General features: G+C 26.7%; 1 protein-coding gene across 6 annotated transcripts in view; it reads right to left on the reverse strand.

Annotated features, from left to right (window-relative positions):
- Positions 1–19,186, reverse strand: part of LOC111625054 (serine/arginine-rich splicing factor 4-like) — a 56,014-nt gene that overhangs the window by 18,657 nt on the left and 18,171 nt on the right. For 2 of the 6 annotated variants that reach the window (XM_023368083.1, XM_023368081.1), the window contains exons 3-6: positions 18,491–18,561; positions 18,202–18,306; positions 18,049–18,118; positions 4,341–4,414 (exon numbers count right to left, since the gene is read on the reverse strand). In XM_023368083.1, the coding sequence (XP_023223851.1) occupies positions 4,341–4,414; positions 18,049–18,118; positions 18,202–18,306; positions 18,491–18,561 (320 nt within the window). Of the gene's footprint in view, positions 1–4,340; positions 4,415–6,620; positions 6,695–18,048; positions 18,119–18,201; positions 18,307–18,334; positions 18,416–18,490; positions 18,562–19,186 lie in introns of all 6 variants that reach the window. The other 4 variants (XM_023368084.1, XM_023368082.1, XM_023368086.1 and 1 more) reach the window with 3 other exon arrangements.

Here is a 19,186-nt window from a genome sequence, read left to right on the forward strand (position 1 = left end):
ACTTTAAATTGGACTCGGAGGAAGGATATGTCCGAAAGACACAGTCGGAATACCATTGAAAAGGAAAGGGAATCAATCCTGCATGAGAATGATTTTGTAGTTGCCACCTTGTCTAGTAAGAAAAGAAAGTACAAATGTGTGTGCAAAATTACCAGTTTAATCAGTGATAATATCGCAGAAGTGATTGTGTTTAATTCCATAAATAGGATGAAAAGCGTATTTGCTAAAAATGAAAAAGATGTACAAACGATAAATATTTCTCAAATTGACTTGAGGCTTCCTAAGCCTCTAATTTTTGGAAGAGAGAGTCACTGTCAATTCTCGAAAGGCATTGACATAGATAAGTAGTTCAACACAAATTAACAATGCAACAATATTTCCTTAAACTATGCTGACGTTAATATTTGAGTTCTCCTAAATGTAACTTAGAACCCAGTTTTATACTATTATTTTTAAGTGTTTAATATTGAGTGTAACAATAATCCATTCCAGTATGTTAAAACTGATCTCATTTATTTCAACATTTGTATTCGTTAAGAATAATGTAACAATAACAAAATAAGAAAGTTTCTTATACTAACTTTGTAATGTTTTATATTTATGTTTCATAATACTAATAAGTATTATGAAACATAAATATAAAACATTTCAATTTTCATATAAACATTACAAACTATACACATGTAATTTACATTTGTACAATTTGATATTTTAATTAATTTAATTAAATTATGAGTTGTCATTATAATTAACAGTGTTCTTGTTCTTTATAGTAAAGACTGTCAAATTCTGCAAGTTGTGAAAAATAAAAACGATTTCATCTTGAATATAATCATCTCTATATTCCTTGTCCACTACTGGTGCAAATGCCTGTCCATTACTAAATATCTCAATTTTTTCAATGTCCACTACTGAAACATTTTCAACCTTACAAAATAAATTAAATTAAAATGTATTCGACGAGACTGACATAATTAAAATCCTTACAGTGAGTGAAGAAAGATTTTGTCTAACAGACAATATAACTTTTAAGCCATAAGGCTTCCAAATAGGGGTCCAGTTTCAAAAAAGTCGAAAAATTTTCCTTAAAGTGTCCACTACCAGTGCATTTACCTTATGTCTAAGTAGGATTTAATAAATTTTCAACTGCAGGAAAAAAGGCTTAAATTATTTTTTCCTTTTGTGGTACATAAATATTTACATCTAAGATAATACATTGCTGTTTAGTTGAAAATAAATTTCAATTTTGATGATTATACATATTTGAGAATTTCCATATTTCAAAATCCTATTTGAAATAATAATTGAAAATTTAATGATTTAAAATTCAGTTTTTTTAAACATTTTATATACAACTATTTTTGTTAAAATTCAAATTCTTAAATTAAAATTTTTTTTATAGAACTTTTCTGAAATGGGACTGATGAATACCCCATTGTTAGTTTATGTGTAAAATTTTAACTAAATTTATCAATTATATAAAAATAAGATACTTTAACAATCCATATTTTATTGAAATGTTTGATATAACTTTTCATATTTATTATAGTTGATGTCCTTTTCAAACTAACTTTATGGTGACAATTTTCAGACAATAATAATTGTTTGCTCATCCAATTAAACTGTTTTTGTACATCATTTTATTATAAAATTCTTAAAATTGTAATAGAATTGAAGTATAATATTATCTTATCACAAATGGAATCGACTTCTGTAATTCAAGCACGATACATATATTTGTTTTATTTTTTAATTAATATTTTAATGATATAGTTTAATTCACATCACTAAGCTTTATCTTAGCAAAGACACTTGGATGAGCACCTTTGTGGCCACTGCCAAGATTAATTATTTGAATGAAATTAGACAAAACTCTGTAATCCATAAATGGTAATATGAAAAATACACACATCTTTTCTAACAACAACTTTCATTACACAGTAAACCTAAATATAACTGAAATATTTTACTCTTTATCCATGTTACTTCACTTCAGACAACTTCAAATGCATATACAACAATCAGTGCTTGATTCTCATATACAAAAATTCTATTGCAGTAGCTTTAACAGAATTTGTTCCTGATGTATTCTTCTATATTCAATAAAGACTTTTAAACATCTAGAAAACCATAAAATCATATCAATATATACATTTCTTAAAATGAATTATGTTGTACTTGTACTGATAAATTAATGCACTGAGTTCTTAACCTGAAGTACATACATAATTAAGATTGCACAAACAATGTTTTCTGGGAATAAAATGTTTTTCTTTAAATACAATATTAATACAACTTTATTGAGGTAGCTTAGTTTGAGATTGCTGATTACATATCTTGGGAACATGTCAGTTATGCATTCATTTATTATTTTTAACAGTCTTTTCTGCTCAATGTTCAATTCCAGCGATAAACTGCAAAGTTGTAATTATAGTAGTTAACTATCATAACTCTGCATATTTAAGATCTTATTTTCATGTACATCATGAATTTGAGATATGCAGGTATTTTTTTTATGTCCACATCTCAAACTGTTACATCTGTCTCATCATTATCAAATATGTAAATAAAACTGTCATGAGTAAATTTAAATTTAGAACAGAGTTAAAATAATCGTTAACTGTAATACCATAGTAGTTAAAAACACCATTGTGGCTAAACATGATGATGATCATAATGGTTGTACAAAAATGCCAAGTAAAAAAAAGTTCCATTCTATTATAATTTCAGGGCTTACACTTAATTGAATTGCATGAACATCTGTATAAAAACATTTTAAAGCAGTATATTCAAAGTTTCATTGCAGATATTCTAAGAAGTTTTCTTCATTAAATTATAAAATATTAAATTAAAACTGATTTACATGATATAGGATCAATGTCAAGANTCGGTGTACTAGACCAGACTAGACGTTCGCGGTGCAACTGTTTATGACTTTGTTAAATTTCTTCTGATTTTAATTCGTAAGTAAAATTTTATTATTTTTATTAATCACGAATCGCAAAAAGGCAAATGAAAAGCGACAGAAAACTAAAAAAATGACTAGAATTACAATGGAACTGATGAAAGACATTGTTGAGAAATACGAAGGTGGCACGCGTGTTCGAGATTTTAACTGTTGCCAACCGTATTCCGAGAACGACGATATGGACAATCGCGAAAAATAAAGACATTATTAAATCTGCTAATGTTGCGAAAAGGGTTAAATCAATTTTTAAACAGATATCGAAGACATCAGATCATGTCGAGAAATTGCTTTTGCTTTGGATAACTGAAAAATAGTGCTGGAGACAGCATATCGGAAGAAATTATTTGCGAGAAAGCTAAAAAGATACACGCTGATCTCACGAAAAATCAAGCAGGAACTAGCCAAGAAAGCGAGGTGTTTAAAGCCAGCCATTTTTTTTACACGAGAACGGATTAATCAGTTTTACATTACTTCTTATGGGAAAGATTGGTTTGGTATACGTCCAATTCGGTATAAGTCCAAACATCGGGAACGGATTAAGGTCGTATACCGAGGTTCCACTGTATTTATTTGTTCTCCAGAAAGGAATAACTTCAATTTTTTAAACACTGATGATGATATTCAGATTGGAGAAATCAATGTCAATCATAACTATTACTTATTAACTGTTAAAGATAATCAGAAGACATAAATATATCTTTTCTCCTGAAGAAGGTTGGTTAAATACAACCAAAATTGTCAGAGATTAGTAGTTAATTTAATACTACACTAATTTAATGAAAACTTTGAACTAAACAAACATTTACCATCTTGACAGTAACTAAAGATTATCTATTCTTTGAATGCCAGAACTAGAGAAAAGTTTGATAAGATAAATTGAAAAACCAGTTTAAGACAAGACAATATGGAAGTGGAATAAATTGTCGTTATTCTTTTAAAAATATCCCTGAAGTCAATTTTTAGGTCTAATTTATCATTATATACATTTTAAATTTTTAAACAATATTAATTTGCACCTGCAAATAATGCAATTACTTGCCAATAACCTATTAAATTAAAACAAAACTAAAATTCTTTTCATAAAAAATAAGTCATAAGAATTTTCTTCTAAATTAAAAAGTTGTTAATCTCATCTTCATTTATTTTACTTGAAATTTTATTTTTAGAAAGATTTTATAATAGCTTAATTAAAAATCAAAACTATATTTCAAATAAAATTATTATTATTACCATTATATGAAATGTTCATCTTAAAAAAGGATTAGCGTAAGTTGAAAATTTTATCAATAACTAACAAATTCATTTTCATTACCCCCACTATTTTGGTAGGTTATAATTAATCCACTTTTAAATTAAACTTATATATACTCACCCTTCATTTCTTCGCTGTTTATGAGCATCGGCATATGTTACTTCTCCGGCTTGTCTCATAAAATCTTTTAAATCCTTAATATTAAAAATAAATAAAAATCAATCAAATTTAATATAATACAATCATGCATAATATAAATTAAAGCATGCACTAGAGTTAACCCTTTCCAGTAACTGTATTTACATACTATGTTGATTCATATATGCACTGATATTTTTAATATAAATTAAACTAATATTAAAAAATTTTTTGATCTAATTTTTGCTCCGGAGTATCTATTTAACTATAAAATTCTTTTAAGATGAATCAACTATTAAATAAATTCAACCTTTGTTTCATTTGCAATCCATAAAAACAAATACTCTGATGTGAGAAACACAGGTTTAAATTATGGACAATTCTAGGAATATTGGCAAATTGAAATTTATTTATAGATACAGGTCAGCAAAAATATATCAGCAAGAAAAATTCATAACACTTTTTATTCAGATAAAATTTTAAATATTTAAATTCTGCATGTTATCTTAAAATGTAATGAAGACTAAGAGGATTAATTAAGTAATAAAGAGTATGGTTTGTTTTTGACTAAATAATTTAATACAATTTTTCAATAAAATCACTGACATGACCAATCATTTTGTCAGTTGATAACATAGCAAAATTATTACACACAAAATGTAAAAAAAAAAAGTAGTTTCATTTTACAAGTTTTTGTGAATATTTTCTTTCTTTACAACACACAGCATAAGAAAATTTTCATCTATGGTTAGAACAACCTACTATTAAATTATTCAGATAACTTATCTAAATATTTAATTATACAAACTTTGTAAACCTTTCAATCTAGTGTATTAACTAGTATAGTAAAGTAATGCTAGTAAAGAGCTCATGTAAACTCTAGTAATTTTTTGTTACTCATTCCAACATAGAATCAACTAGGTAACCTGAAATTCCTATATATAAAATTTAAATTATTTCAATTTTTCTATCTATCAATACAAATGCTATAAGTTAATCATATATGAGAATTAATAACAAATAATTTGACAAATTGTAAATAGCTATTATTGCAATTTAAAATTTTTGTTCTTTCTGTGCTGATTCTACTAGAAACATTTATTCTCATCCAAAGTATAGAAATATAATTTATATCTAATATCATTCTTAGTGACCAACCTGTTTTATACAATTTGATCACTCGAAAATTTTCTTATAATTCTAAAATAAATTTTTTAAAATTTCTAGAACTTAGTGATTTTATAGGTAAAGACAACAAACACTAATTTTTTTTTCAAAAAACTACTGAAGTTAGTTTTAGAAACAAAAAGTGAATGTCACNTTTTTTTTACACGAGAACGGATTAATCAGTTTTACATTACTTCTTATGGGAAAGATTGGTTTGGTATACGTCCAATTCGGTATAAGTCCAAACATCGGGAACGGATTAAGGTCGTATACCGAGGTTCCACTGTATTTATTTGTTCTCCAGAAAGGAATAACTTCAATTTTTTAAACACTGATGATGATATTCAGATTGGAGAAATCAATGTCAATCATAACTATTACTTATTAACTGTTAAAGATAATCAGAAGACATAAATATATCTTTTCTCCTGAGGAAGGTTGGTTAAATACAACCAAAATTGTCAGAGATTAGTAGTTAATTTAATACTACACTAATTTAATGAAAACTTTGAACTAAACAAACATTTACCATCTTGACAGTAACTAAAGATTATCTATTCTTTGAATGCCAGAACTAGAGAAAAGTTTGATAAGATAAATTGAAAAACCAGTTTAAGACAAGACAATATGGAAGTGGAATAAATTGTCGTTATTCTTTTAAAAATATCCCTGAAGTCAATTTTTAGGTCTAATTTATCATTATATACATTTTAAATTTTTAAACAATATTAATTTGCACCTGCAAATAATGCAATTACTTGCCAATAACCTATTAAATTAAAACAAAACTAAAATTCTTTTCATAAAAAATAAGTCATAAGAATTTTCTTCTAAATTAAAAAGTTGTTAATCTCATCTTCATTTATTTTACTTGAAATTTTATTTTTAGAAAGATTTTATAATAGCTTAATTAAAAATCAAAACTATATTTCAAATAAAATTATTATTATTACCATTATATGAAATGTTCATCTTAAAAAAGGATTAGCGTAAGTTGAAAATTTTATCAATAACTAACAAATTCATTTTCATTACCCCCACTATTTTGGTAGGTTATAATTAATCCACTTTTAAATTAAACTTATATATACTCACCCTTCATTTCTTCGCTGTTTATGAGCATCGGCATATGTTACTTCTCCGGCTTGTCTCATAAAATCTTTTAAATCCTTAATATTAAAAATAAATAAAAATCAATCAAATTTAATATAATACAATCATGCATAATATAAATTAAAGCATGCACTAGAGTTAACCCTTTCCAGTAACTGTATTTACATACTATGTTGATTCATATATGCACTGATATTTTTAATATAAATTAAACTAATATTAAAAAATTTTTTGATCTAATTTTTGCTCCGGAGTATCTATTTAACTATAAAATTCTTTTAAGATGAATCAACTATTAAATAAATTCAACCTTTGTTTCATTTGCAATCCATAAAAACAAATACTCTGATGTGAGAAACACAGGTTTAAATTATGGACAATTCTAGGAATATTGGCAAATTGAAATTTATTTATAGATACAGGTCAGCAAAAATATATCAGCAAGAAAAATTCATAACACTTTTTATTCAGATAAAATTTTAAATATTTAAATTCTGCATGTTATCTTAAAATGTAATGAAGACTAAGAGGATTAATTAAGTAATAAAGAGTATGGTTTGTTTTTGACTAAATAATTTAATACAATTTTTCAATAAAATCACTGACATGACCAATCATTTTGTCAGTTGATAACATAGCAAAATTATTACACACAAAATGTAAAAAAAAAAAAAACAGTTTCATTTTACAAGTTTTTGTGAATATTTTCTTTCTTTACAACACACAGCATAAGAAAATTTTCATCTATGGTTAGAACAACCTACTATTAAATTATTCAGATAACTTATCTAAATATTTAATTATATAAACTTTGTAAACCTTTCAATCTAGTGTATTAACTAGTATAGTAAAGTAATGCTAGTAAAGAGCTCATGTAAACTCTAGTAATTTTTTGTTACTCATTCCAACATAGAATCAACTAGGTAACCTGAAATTCCTATATATAAAATTTAAATTATTTCAATTTTTCTGTCTATCAATACAAATGCTATAAGTTAATCATATATGAGAATTAATAACAAATAATTTGACAAATTGTAAATAGCTATTATTGCAATTTAAAATTTTTGTTCTTTCTGTGCTGATTCTACTAGAAACATTTATTCTCATCCAAAGTATAGAAATATAATTTATATCTAATATCATTCTTAGTGACCAACCTGTTTTATACAATTTGATCACTCGAAAATTTTCTTATAATTCTAAAATAAATTTTTTAAAATTTCTAGAACTTAGTGATTTTATAGGTAAAGACAACAAACACTAATTTTTTTTTCAAAAAACTACTGAAGTTAGTTTTAGAAACAAAAAGTGAATGTCACACCTTTTTCTTCAAACCACTCAAGCATTATGCTATCATAATAAACTATTAGATAATTTATTTATAAGCTTCTAATAAAAATGTTATAGAATTCTTACATATTTCAATATATAAGGTAAATGCACCGGTAGTGGACACTTTGAACTTCAAATATGAGTAATAAGGTTGTTGATGGCTTCACTGTTCAAACATACAAATCATTCAGTAGACAGAACCCTCTAATGGTGGTAACTCGCACTGATCCTTTTCTAGTGCATCATGGGATGTTTTCCTGCACTCATTAGTGATGGCATTCCTGCTGATATAAGAAGACAAGTGAGTCTGCTGTCTGTTTCCTTAAGGTCTAGGTAAGTGAAATCACGCTTGCTGTATTAACAGTTAGTTTCAGCTTCATTGGTATGTTTTAAGACCTTCCTGATAGTATTTTTATTTTCCAAGTCAATTGAATGAGATGTCCACTAATGAAACAAAAATATCGTATATTTTTAGTAGTGGACAAGAGGTGGCCACAACTAGTGAAAATGAACTTTTCACTTTTAATCAGTATCAAGTCAAAAATTAAATCACCTAATGTTAAGTAACATACAGTATTGATTCAAGCATTTTTTGGTTACTCTGTCTAGTCATGGACAGGGGGTGTTCACTATTAAACCGTGAATGTCCGTTTATTGAAATGAGGTGTTTCAATAGTGGACAAAACATGGTTTGGTGCCATGGGATCCTACAGCACCCGGTATGCTAAGTAGGAAAATAATGTGCAAGAAGAAGTCAGACAGTACTCTCACGAAAAGTGATGTAAGAGTTGGTTTTGAAACATTAAAAATATACATGGGACCTGAGAAAGTGGGGTTATTTGAGACTGTAGTTTCTTTTGAAGATGTTGAGGCTACAGACAAGTCCCTGTTCAATTTATGGCACCAGATGAAGACAGACATCATGAATCAAGTAACAGCTGGAAACAACAGCAAATCCTTCAACAATAATGAATCAGAACATGAAGATTCGACGGTTGAAACTTCAAATCAATCGCAGCCATGAGATAAATGATGTCAGTAACACCAGTGCATTTAGTGATTCATATATTCATGATATTCATAATGACTACCACTATCAAAATGAAAGACCTAGTACTTCAAACACTGGCAATACCATTGTTGCCACAAGTACACACAATAGCCGCAATAACAGTCAGATCTCTGAAACAGTACCTAGTCCTTTCAAAAGGTCACTTCTCTGGTCAGAACCCAGGGAAATCACTAACAAAAGGAAGAAAAAGGAAATCATACCTTCTGTAGTTACGTCAAAAGCTTGGCAGGAATATTATGAAAATAAGGAAAAGAAGAAAATAGTGGAACTAGAACTGAAAAGGGAGAGAGCTTTGGCAAGACAGAGAAAGAAAGAACAACAGACTGCTGAGAATAAAAGGAAAGCTGAAGAGAAAGCTATGAAAATGAAAATGAAGACTACAAAGCAACGAAAGAAGAAAATGAGAAAGGAAGAGACATCATCAGAAGATGAAGGTTCTTGGATTCCCTCGGATGGTGGTAGTACAAACGATGTTACGTTAGATGTAGAAGACACTATGGAAGATGAAGAAGAAGAAGACGACATTATGCAGTTTCAGGAAAATATTGAACCCCCTTCAAACGAAACTATTGGACCAAGTTCAGCAATTAAGGAATCGAAAGATACAGAAGAAAGGGGAGAAAGTATTGAAGGGACTTTAAATTGGACTCGGAGGAAGGATATGTCCGAAAGACACAGTCGGAATACCATTGAAAAGGAAAGGGAATCAAACATCCTGCATGAGAATGATTTTGTAGTTGCCACCTTGTCTGGTAAGAAAAGAAAGTACAAATGTGTGTGCAAAATTACCAGTTTAATCAGTGATAATATCGCAGAAGTGATTGTGTTTAATTCCATAAATAGGATGAAAAGCGTATTTGCTAAAAATGAAAAAGATGTACAAACGATAAATATTTCTCAAATTGACTTGAGGCTTCCTAAGCCTCTAATTTTTGGAAGAGAGAGTCACTGTCAATTCTCGAAAGGCATTGACATAGATAAGTAGTTCAACACAAATTAACAATGCAACAATATTTCCTTAAACTATGCTGACGTTAATATTTGAGTTCTCCTAAATGTAACTTAGAACCCAGTTTTATACTATTATTTTTAAGTGTTTAATATTGAGTGTAACAATAATCCATTCCAGTATGTTAAAACTGATCTCATTTATTTCAACATTTGTATTCGTTAAGAATAATGTAACAATAACAAAATAAGAAAGTTTCTTATACTAACTTTGTAATGTTTTATATTTATGTTTCATAATACTTATTAGTTCAATTTTCATATAAACATTACAAACTATACACATGTAATTTACATTTGTACAATTTGATATTTTAATTAATTTAATTAAATTATGAGTTGTCATTATAATTAACACAGTGTTCTTGTTCTTTATAGTAAAGACTGTCAAATTCTGCAAGTTGTGAAAAATAAAAACGATTTCATCTTGAATATAATCATTTCTATATTCCTTGTCCACTACTGGTGCAAATGCCTGTCCATTACTAAATATCTCAATTTTTTCAATGTCCACTACTGAAACATTTTCAACCTTACAAAATAAATTAAATTAAAATGTATTCGACGAGACTGACATAATTAAAATCCTTACAGTGAGTGAAGAAAGATTTTGTCTAACAGACAATATAACTTTTAAGCCATAAGGCTTCCAAATAGGGGTCCAGTTTCAAAAAAGTCGAAAAATTTTCCTTAAAGTGTCCACTACCAGTGCATTTACCTTATGTCTAAGTAGGATTTAATAAATTTTCAACTGCAGGAAAAAAGGCTTAAATTATTTTTTCCTTTTGTGGTACATAAATATTTACATCTAAGATAATACATTGCTGTTTAGTTGAAAATAAATTTCAATTTTGATGATTATACATATTTGAGAATTTCCATATTTCAAAATCCTATTTGAAATAATAATTGAAAATTTAATGATTTAAAATTCAGTTTTTTTAAACATTTTATATACAACTATTTTTGTTAAAATTCAAATTCTTAAATTAAAATTTTTTTTATAGAACTTTTCTGAAATGGGACTGATGAATACCCCATTGTTAGTTTATGTGTAAAATTTTAACTAAATTTATCAATTATATAAAAATAAGATACTTTAACAATCCATATTTTATTGAAATGTTTGATATAACTTTTCATATTTATTATAGTTGATGTCCTTTTCAAACTAACTTTATGGTGACAATTTTCAGACAATAATAATTGTTTGCTCATCCAATTAAACTGTTTTTGTACATCATTTTATTATAAAATTCTTAAAATTGTAATAGAATTGAAGTATAATATTATCTTATCACAAATGGAATCGACTTCTGTAATTCAAGCACGATACATATATTTGTTTTATTTTTTAATTAATATTTTAATGATATAGTTTAATTCACATCACTAAGCTTTATCTTAGCAAAGACACTTGGATGAGCACCTTTGTGGCCACTGCCAAGATTAATTATTTGAATGAAATTAGACAAAACTCTGTAATCCATAAATGGTAATATGAAAAATACACACATCTTTTCTAACAACAACTTTCATTACACAGTAAACCTAAATATAACTGAAATATTTTACTCTTTATCCATGTTACTTCACTTCAGACAACTTCAAATGCATATACAACAATCAGTGCTTGATTCTCATTTACAAAAATTCTATTGCAGTAGCTTTAACAGAATTTGTTCCTGATGTATTCTTCTATATTCAATAAAGACTTTTAAACATCTAGAAAACCATAAAATCATATCAATATATACATTTCTTAAAATGAATTATGTTGTACTTGTACTGATAAATTAATGCACTGAGTTCTTAACCTGAAGTACATACATAATTAAGATTGCACAAACAATGTTTTCTGGGAATAAAATGTTTTTCTTTAAATACAATATTAATACAACTTTATTGAGGTAGCTTAGTTTGAGATTGCTGATTACATATCTTGGGAACATGTCAGTTATGCATTCATTTATTATTTTTAACAGTCTTTTCTGCTCAATGTTCAATTCCAGCGATAAACTGCAAAGTTGTAATTATAGTAGTTAACTATCATAACTCTGCATATTTAAGATCTTATTTTCATGTACATCATGAATTTGAGATATGCAGGTATTTTTTTTATGTCCACATCTCAAACTGTTACATCTGTCTCATCATTATCAAATATGTAAATAAAACTGTCATGAGTAAATTTAAATTTAGAACAGAGTTAAAATAATCGTTAACTGTAATACCATAGTAGTTAAAAACACCATTGTGGCTAAACATGATGATGATCATAATGGTTGTACAAAAATGCCAAGTAAAAAAAAGTTCCATTCTATTATAATTTCAGGGCTTACACTTAATTGAATTGCATGAACATCTGTATAAAAACATTTTAAAGCAGTATATTCAAAGTTTCATTGCAGATATTCTAAGAAGTTTTCTTCATTAAATTATAAAATATTAAATTAAAACTGATTTACATGATATAGGATCAATGTCAAGACTTAGCAATTTTTACTTTCCCTGTTGTTATATATAAGAGGCATCAAGTATGACAAATTGGTCAAAAAATTATCCCCTAGATTTTTACTTTTTTGGACCCAGGAGACATTGAAACATTAGGAAATGCAAAAAATTCAGGGTTTTATTTCCGTATGCATGGATGTCTGTATATGTGTGTGTGGTGGGGACATGATTTTGATCACCCTGTTTGAAGCTCCTGTGCTTTTTGCCGAAAATTTCTGAAATTTTGCAAGGAGGTTTGTTTATTAGGGAAATTGTGCTATTAAGTTTTGGTGCAAATGCAGGGTAGGGAGACAGAGGGGGTCATGTGTCATGTGTGTCGAGTGGGGTCAGACTTAATTACAATTTTATTCATTATTGGCATTTACAATTTTTTTTATAAAACCCATCACCATCCTCAAAATTAAGTTTTTAATCATTTTATAATGATAAAAATATAAAAAGTTTTAAAAATAAAATATTGTAACAGATGGCAACACCATCTGTTGCTGGGAAAGTTAAACAATTCATTGTTGGATGTTTTATATATATATTTTAATGAAGATATATGTATAAATTATTTAACTAAAAACAGCAATTGCTAGTCAAAAAATATAAGGGTAATTCAATAAAACAGTTTATAACTTTAATGAGAATAGAGAATTTGATCATGTAAACAGAAATGATTATTGATGAATGTGCAAATAATTTGCATAATGTTTTCATAAAATTTTATCATCAAATCAGAGGAGTACAGTATAGTAACAATATAAAGTAATCTAATTTTTGCCTTTTTAAAATGTTTCATAAAAAGCTATTTACTATGTTGTACTACAATTTAATAGATATTTATGAACAAAAAAATTTTAAGGAAAATTAAAGTATTACTGATAAACAGCATTTCAGCAGTAAATTTCCATTCCATCTATTCAATACTGTATTGAGTTAATGATTTGGGATAGAAAAAAAATATTGAAACTGTAAAGTGCTAGTTATCATTAACCATTAATGTTAGAACAGCTCTACTAATTCATAGTAAACTGAACTTGAAAAAATATCTATGCAAGTATTTGAAATGTTGACAGTTAATCATATGATTGAATGACTCCAATGTGCAAATTATTAAAATGCTGATAATTCTACTAAAAATTAAGATTTTGTGTTGTAACTTGTGAATTTATTTATCACCTCAAGAGAATCAAATAGACTAAAGATGAAATGGATAAACAAAATTGTTATTGAAAAATTCAAAACAAAACTACACAATCTTGTTTTGAACTTTTCAATGATTTCTTTGGATATAAAAGAACCTACTTACTGTAATTATATATATATATAAAAAAAACAATAGTAGTAAGAGATGTCATATTTACTTTGCCAACATCCCAGATCTTAGACATGTTTGTGTTATAATGCACATATTCAGAATGCTCATTTAATCCAATAGCCTATCAATGAAATAAGTTGGAAAATAATTCTCAATTTGTTCAAAGAAACATCACAGAAGCAGGAACTTTATATACTAACTAATTTATGCTTAACACACAACTTCCAGCAAAGTGAGTTTTCAACCACAAACATTTTTGGCTTCATTCTGTTCAAAACCTGAATTGTTATAACTATTTTTAATTTTATTTATATATGTTAACTTTTAGAAATCATGAAAAAAAACTCTCTAAATTTGCAAATGATGAAATTAGAGATTTGTACAATGTTGATTCCAACATCAAACCAACAATATTTTATCATTAAGAAATCTAATAAAAAGGCAGAACAAATGTATATATTAATAGATATAAAAAAAAAAGTTTGTTTGATTTACAATAAATCACTATTTAGTTAATAACATTTACATTTTTGTTTATTGAATTGCTCTTTTACTTTAAAAAATTGTCAAAATATAAATTCAAGAAATTTTGTAAGTAAAAAGTACTTACAATTATATTATACAGAAAAGCTATTTCAGAAGCATGAAATACTTACCTGAAATAAACTTGGAAAAAAACCATAGCTATGTGTTTAAAAATGAACACAATTTCTAATTGCACAATTTTTCAAATGCAATACATTTTTTTGTGTTTTTTTAAAGATAATCAAAATTATGATTCAGATAACTTTTGAATTAGAATGAATGGAAATTCCTCTTATGTGCACTATCTCAGTCCACTTCAGCCATAATTTTTTTTTATAAAAGATTTCTTTTATTTGATATTAGAAATTATATTAGATAACATTGACATTACAAAAGTTTCATAAATACTAAATATGACAAGTTTGGAAGAAATAAAGTAATTCTTCTAGTATTTCTTCCTGAAATAAATTTAATAAAAACATGTTAATTTATTTAAATTACCCTTAATTATATCAACACTTACCTAAATTAAATAAAAGTTTATCCATATTTATAGGAGGAAGCCTTCACACCACATGCAAGCAGTGTTTTCCTTTTATAATCATCAAATGCTTACTTCAATTAAGTTGTTTAATCCCTTTTAAAAAAGCTTGATTTTAAAATACATTGATGAGATCAATCATCTAAGGTTTGTGCTAATATAATATAACTGGTAACTGGTTTATCCAATAACTATTACATGATAATCATGGGAGCTCATTTTTCAATTTCTTGTGAACGATTTTCAAATAATTATGAAAAATATTTTTTGTCATATATCAACAAGGTTAGAATGTCAGTGTCATTAACAGACAGTATTTTTCATATGAAAATTAGTTTTCTTAACTCACAAATTTCCATTTTACATATTGGTTTCAAACAAACAATGTGAACTTCCCAGAAGTTATCAATACTTTACCAGTTAAATTTTACAATCCTATTTCAAGTAGAATATGTATAAATTTTTTCAAATATGAAAAGATTAAATTTGGTTCACAATATTACTGAGTTATTTGAAGTGCAAGCAATAGCAAATAATTATGAAAGAAAAATGATACATTTTACAACTTTTAACTTCATAAAATCATTCAATTCAGCCATCAAAAAATCTTGTAATAAAATCTTGTAATATTAATCAAAGATTTTAAAGATTTAAATACTGTAAGTGTCATATTTCTCTGATCTTTTAAGCTATTATTTCACATTTAAATGAATAAATTGCAATTAAAATTACAATTTACAATATTCATTATAATAAATATTTGCTAAAGTTACAATTATTGTTTGTTCAAATCCTACATAGTTTCACTTTCTTAAAAATTATTTCTTTTATGTATAAAACATTTTTTCACTTAACTTTTCAAATTAAGATTTTAAGTTTCTTCTCAGTTTTACATAATACTAGTAAACAAGACCATTGTGATAAACTTCTTTTATTCATTAGAACTTTATAAAATCTATTCTTGAAAGTTATTAAAATAGATTCCAATAAATTATATTAAATTATCCATAATTCAAATTTTCTAATTAAATCAATTAGTCCAAATATAATAAATTATTGTGTTAAAATAAGCAGCTTTCAATTAATATATCTCAATAGAAAGCTGAAATCATTTCCCTAGTATTTATAATAATAATATATTTAACTATCATTTTTATTCATTACTTCCTGATCACATTTGATTTTTTCCTTTTCTTTTATATTATTTCATTATTCTGTTCTTTAATATCATTTAAATTCATATTTCTTTCTTCTAAACAACTTCAATTGTATATAATGCAATGTCAGTAAGTTTACACGATATATATCTCTGTACTTCAAGGAAATGACAAATTCCTGCACAATTGCAATTTCATTTCTTAAAGATGTTACACACAAACTGACATGATTTTGTTGTATCTTTTTATTAGATTTATTAAAAATTATGTAACTAGTTAATAATTTAAAAAGAAATCAATATATGTCTATGTATTTACCTATTCTATATTAATATATAGAATAAGTAATTGTAAACAGTTATATGGAAAGGGTTAAAATATTTCCTTGTGCACTTTTCACTTTTTTCATTGTTTATAAAGCCAAAATTTTAAGAAAAGTTCACATTTTTTATTTATAAAAAGTGCATGATGGAAAATTTGATAGTTTGAAGCATTGTTCTCCCAAAAAAATTACACCCAAAGTATTTACCTTGCTACAATAAAGTAATTTTCCCTATTGAAAGGGTTCATCATCATCATCATCACCACCATCATCAGGATTGCAAACATCAAAGAGGTTCAGGTACACATCAAAAACACAGCCAGCCAGTGAAGATTTCAACCAGCATCAATGTAGCAATAGTAGTAGATTGCTTAAGTTGCCAGGAACTTGGAATCACATCTTCAAGTGGCTTGACTAACCATCATTCTGACCTCTAGTAGTCAGCCAGCCAGCCAGATAACCATTTGACGTGGGCTAGAAGCCCTATAAGATTAGGAGATGTGCTCTCAACCAGATTTCTGACCCTTCAGCAGGTAGAAAGCAGTATAGCCAATACTTTCAACCCCAGAACATCACAAAACCTCAAGGTTCTCCATGATGAATGCCACATTAGGAAACTTGTATGAAAGAGATATTACAAATATTTAGCTAATAATTAAAATATAACTTTAACTTAGCAGTTTACTGTATAACTAAACTGTAGAATAATTAATAAAAGTTCTTTTAATAAGTCTCCCATCTAACCAACAATTGATTCTTGAGATTACAAAATTCAGTATACAAGTTTCCAATTATTAAAAAAAAAACCAATAAAGTTTAATTCCATCAGAAACTGTTTTAATTAAAATTTTTAAATGATGGACAAAAGTATCCAGGAAAGTTGTGTTTTATGCATGCATCTTCAGATTCAGAATATAAATAAAAAATCTAAAAAATTACATCTAATAATTTTCAATACAATAAAATTTTTTTGTATATTTAAACTACATATGTATATATTTGATAAGAATACTTTTGACCATCAGTTTCAACTAAAATTCTTAAAATCACTAAAATTAAGTATGAAAAGCGAATTGATTTATTGGCTACAATGATTTCTTATTGATTATATGTATTCATTTTGAAACTAATTTTTCTATTATGCTTATTTAGTTAATAAATATTATATCACTTAAACATTTGTTATTTTGCACAAAAATAGAACTGATGTAATGCTATAAAAGCAAGAAAGTTATACATAAAATATCAATGATCCAGATTAAAATACTTGTTCTTTTATATTAGATGTGGACGTCAGTGAACTGTATTTCAATTTATATAAACATTTATATTTCTTAATTCAAATTGTCATTTATATTAAATTAATATAAAATTTTGAAACTGAAAAGATGGCATCTTTGAAGATGATAATTTATGAAATTCCTAGAATAAAATTAATTATTGAAAGGAATATTATTTTCTATTCAACATGTAATTGCTGGCTGTGCAAAATATAAGTGCTGTTTGAGTATTAGTATTTATTTGTAACTATCAATCAACATTCGTTTATAATTATTAATTTAAAAGTTAATATTTATAAATTATAAATCAGTCAAAAATTATATATTTATACATAAATAAAATCATTACTTACCTGCCAGCTAACACGACTACTCAAATTCTCTACAATAAGTCGATATTCAGTCCTGGTTGGAGGTCCATATCTATAACAGATGCAATAAATTATTAATTGATGTTTAATAATCCAAAAATCCATTGATTTAAAGAATTGTTAAACAAAAATTACTTCTCTTTTCCTGCCCGCCTCCGCGGAGGTGTCCTCCAGTTTCGATTTCTATAGCCCCAGAGATCACTTCCGCGAAGTGGACCCCGTGCATGCTCAACAGACACTCTGAAAAATAAACAACAGAACAGCTTACTTTTCAATCCAATTGGTACGACGCCTGTAGCCAAACTGGCGGTTTCTTTGAGCTGGACCACGGGCAACTTGCACTATAACTCTGACCAAATGAATGAATAATATAGCCATTTTGACAGAGTAAAATTATTTATTAATTCTTATTAGACTAAATTACCTTTCTCCAAGCAATTCTTTTCCATTTAATTCATAAACTGCATCATCTGCATCTCTATAATCATCAAATTCCTGAAATTAAAAACAAAAAAACTTAACTTTCATTAAAAATCTATAGTCTATATTCAAAATCAATCATAAAATTGATATTTAATGATATGAAGTCAATAATTCAAACTGTATTAAATATCATCCAGGTGTTAATTTGTTCATCTTAATTTGTTGAATACAAATACAAGTTAAAGATTTACATTACATGAACATTACTGGAATATTGCATATATTGGGTTGTTCAGAAAGTAATTTCGTTTTTTTCCAAGGAAAAAAAACACAATATTTTTATAATAAATATTTTATTGAATTATATCAGGTCAATCCATAAGTTCATGCATATTTTTATCTACAAAAAAAGCAACAAAAAATTTTAATTAAATTTTATTTCCATCTATGATGTATTCACCATTATTTTGTACAATTTCTTGCCATCTTGATGGTAGCTTTTTAATCCCGTCTTTGTAAAATGATTTCGGTTTTGAATCAAAATATTCAGAAATAGCCTTTTTTACATTGTTCTCATCCTCAAAAGTTTTTCCTTTTAAAAAATTCTGCAAACTCCGAAAAAGATGATAATCACTGGGAGCAATATCTGGCAAATATGGTGGATGAGGTAAAATTTCCCAGTTGAAGCTTTTGAGTT

The sequence above is a fragment of the Centruroides sculpturatus genome, unplaced genomic scaffold, assembly GCF_000671375.1.
Source record: "Centruroides sculpturatus isolate CEXI.00-Female unplaced genomic scaffold, Cexi_2.0 scaffold40, whole genome shotgun sequence".
Taxonomy (NCBI): Eukaryota; Metazoa; Arthropoda; class Arachnida; order Scorpiones; family Buthidae; genus Centruroides; species Centruroides sculpturatus.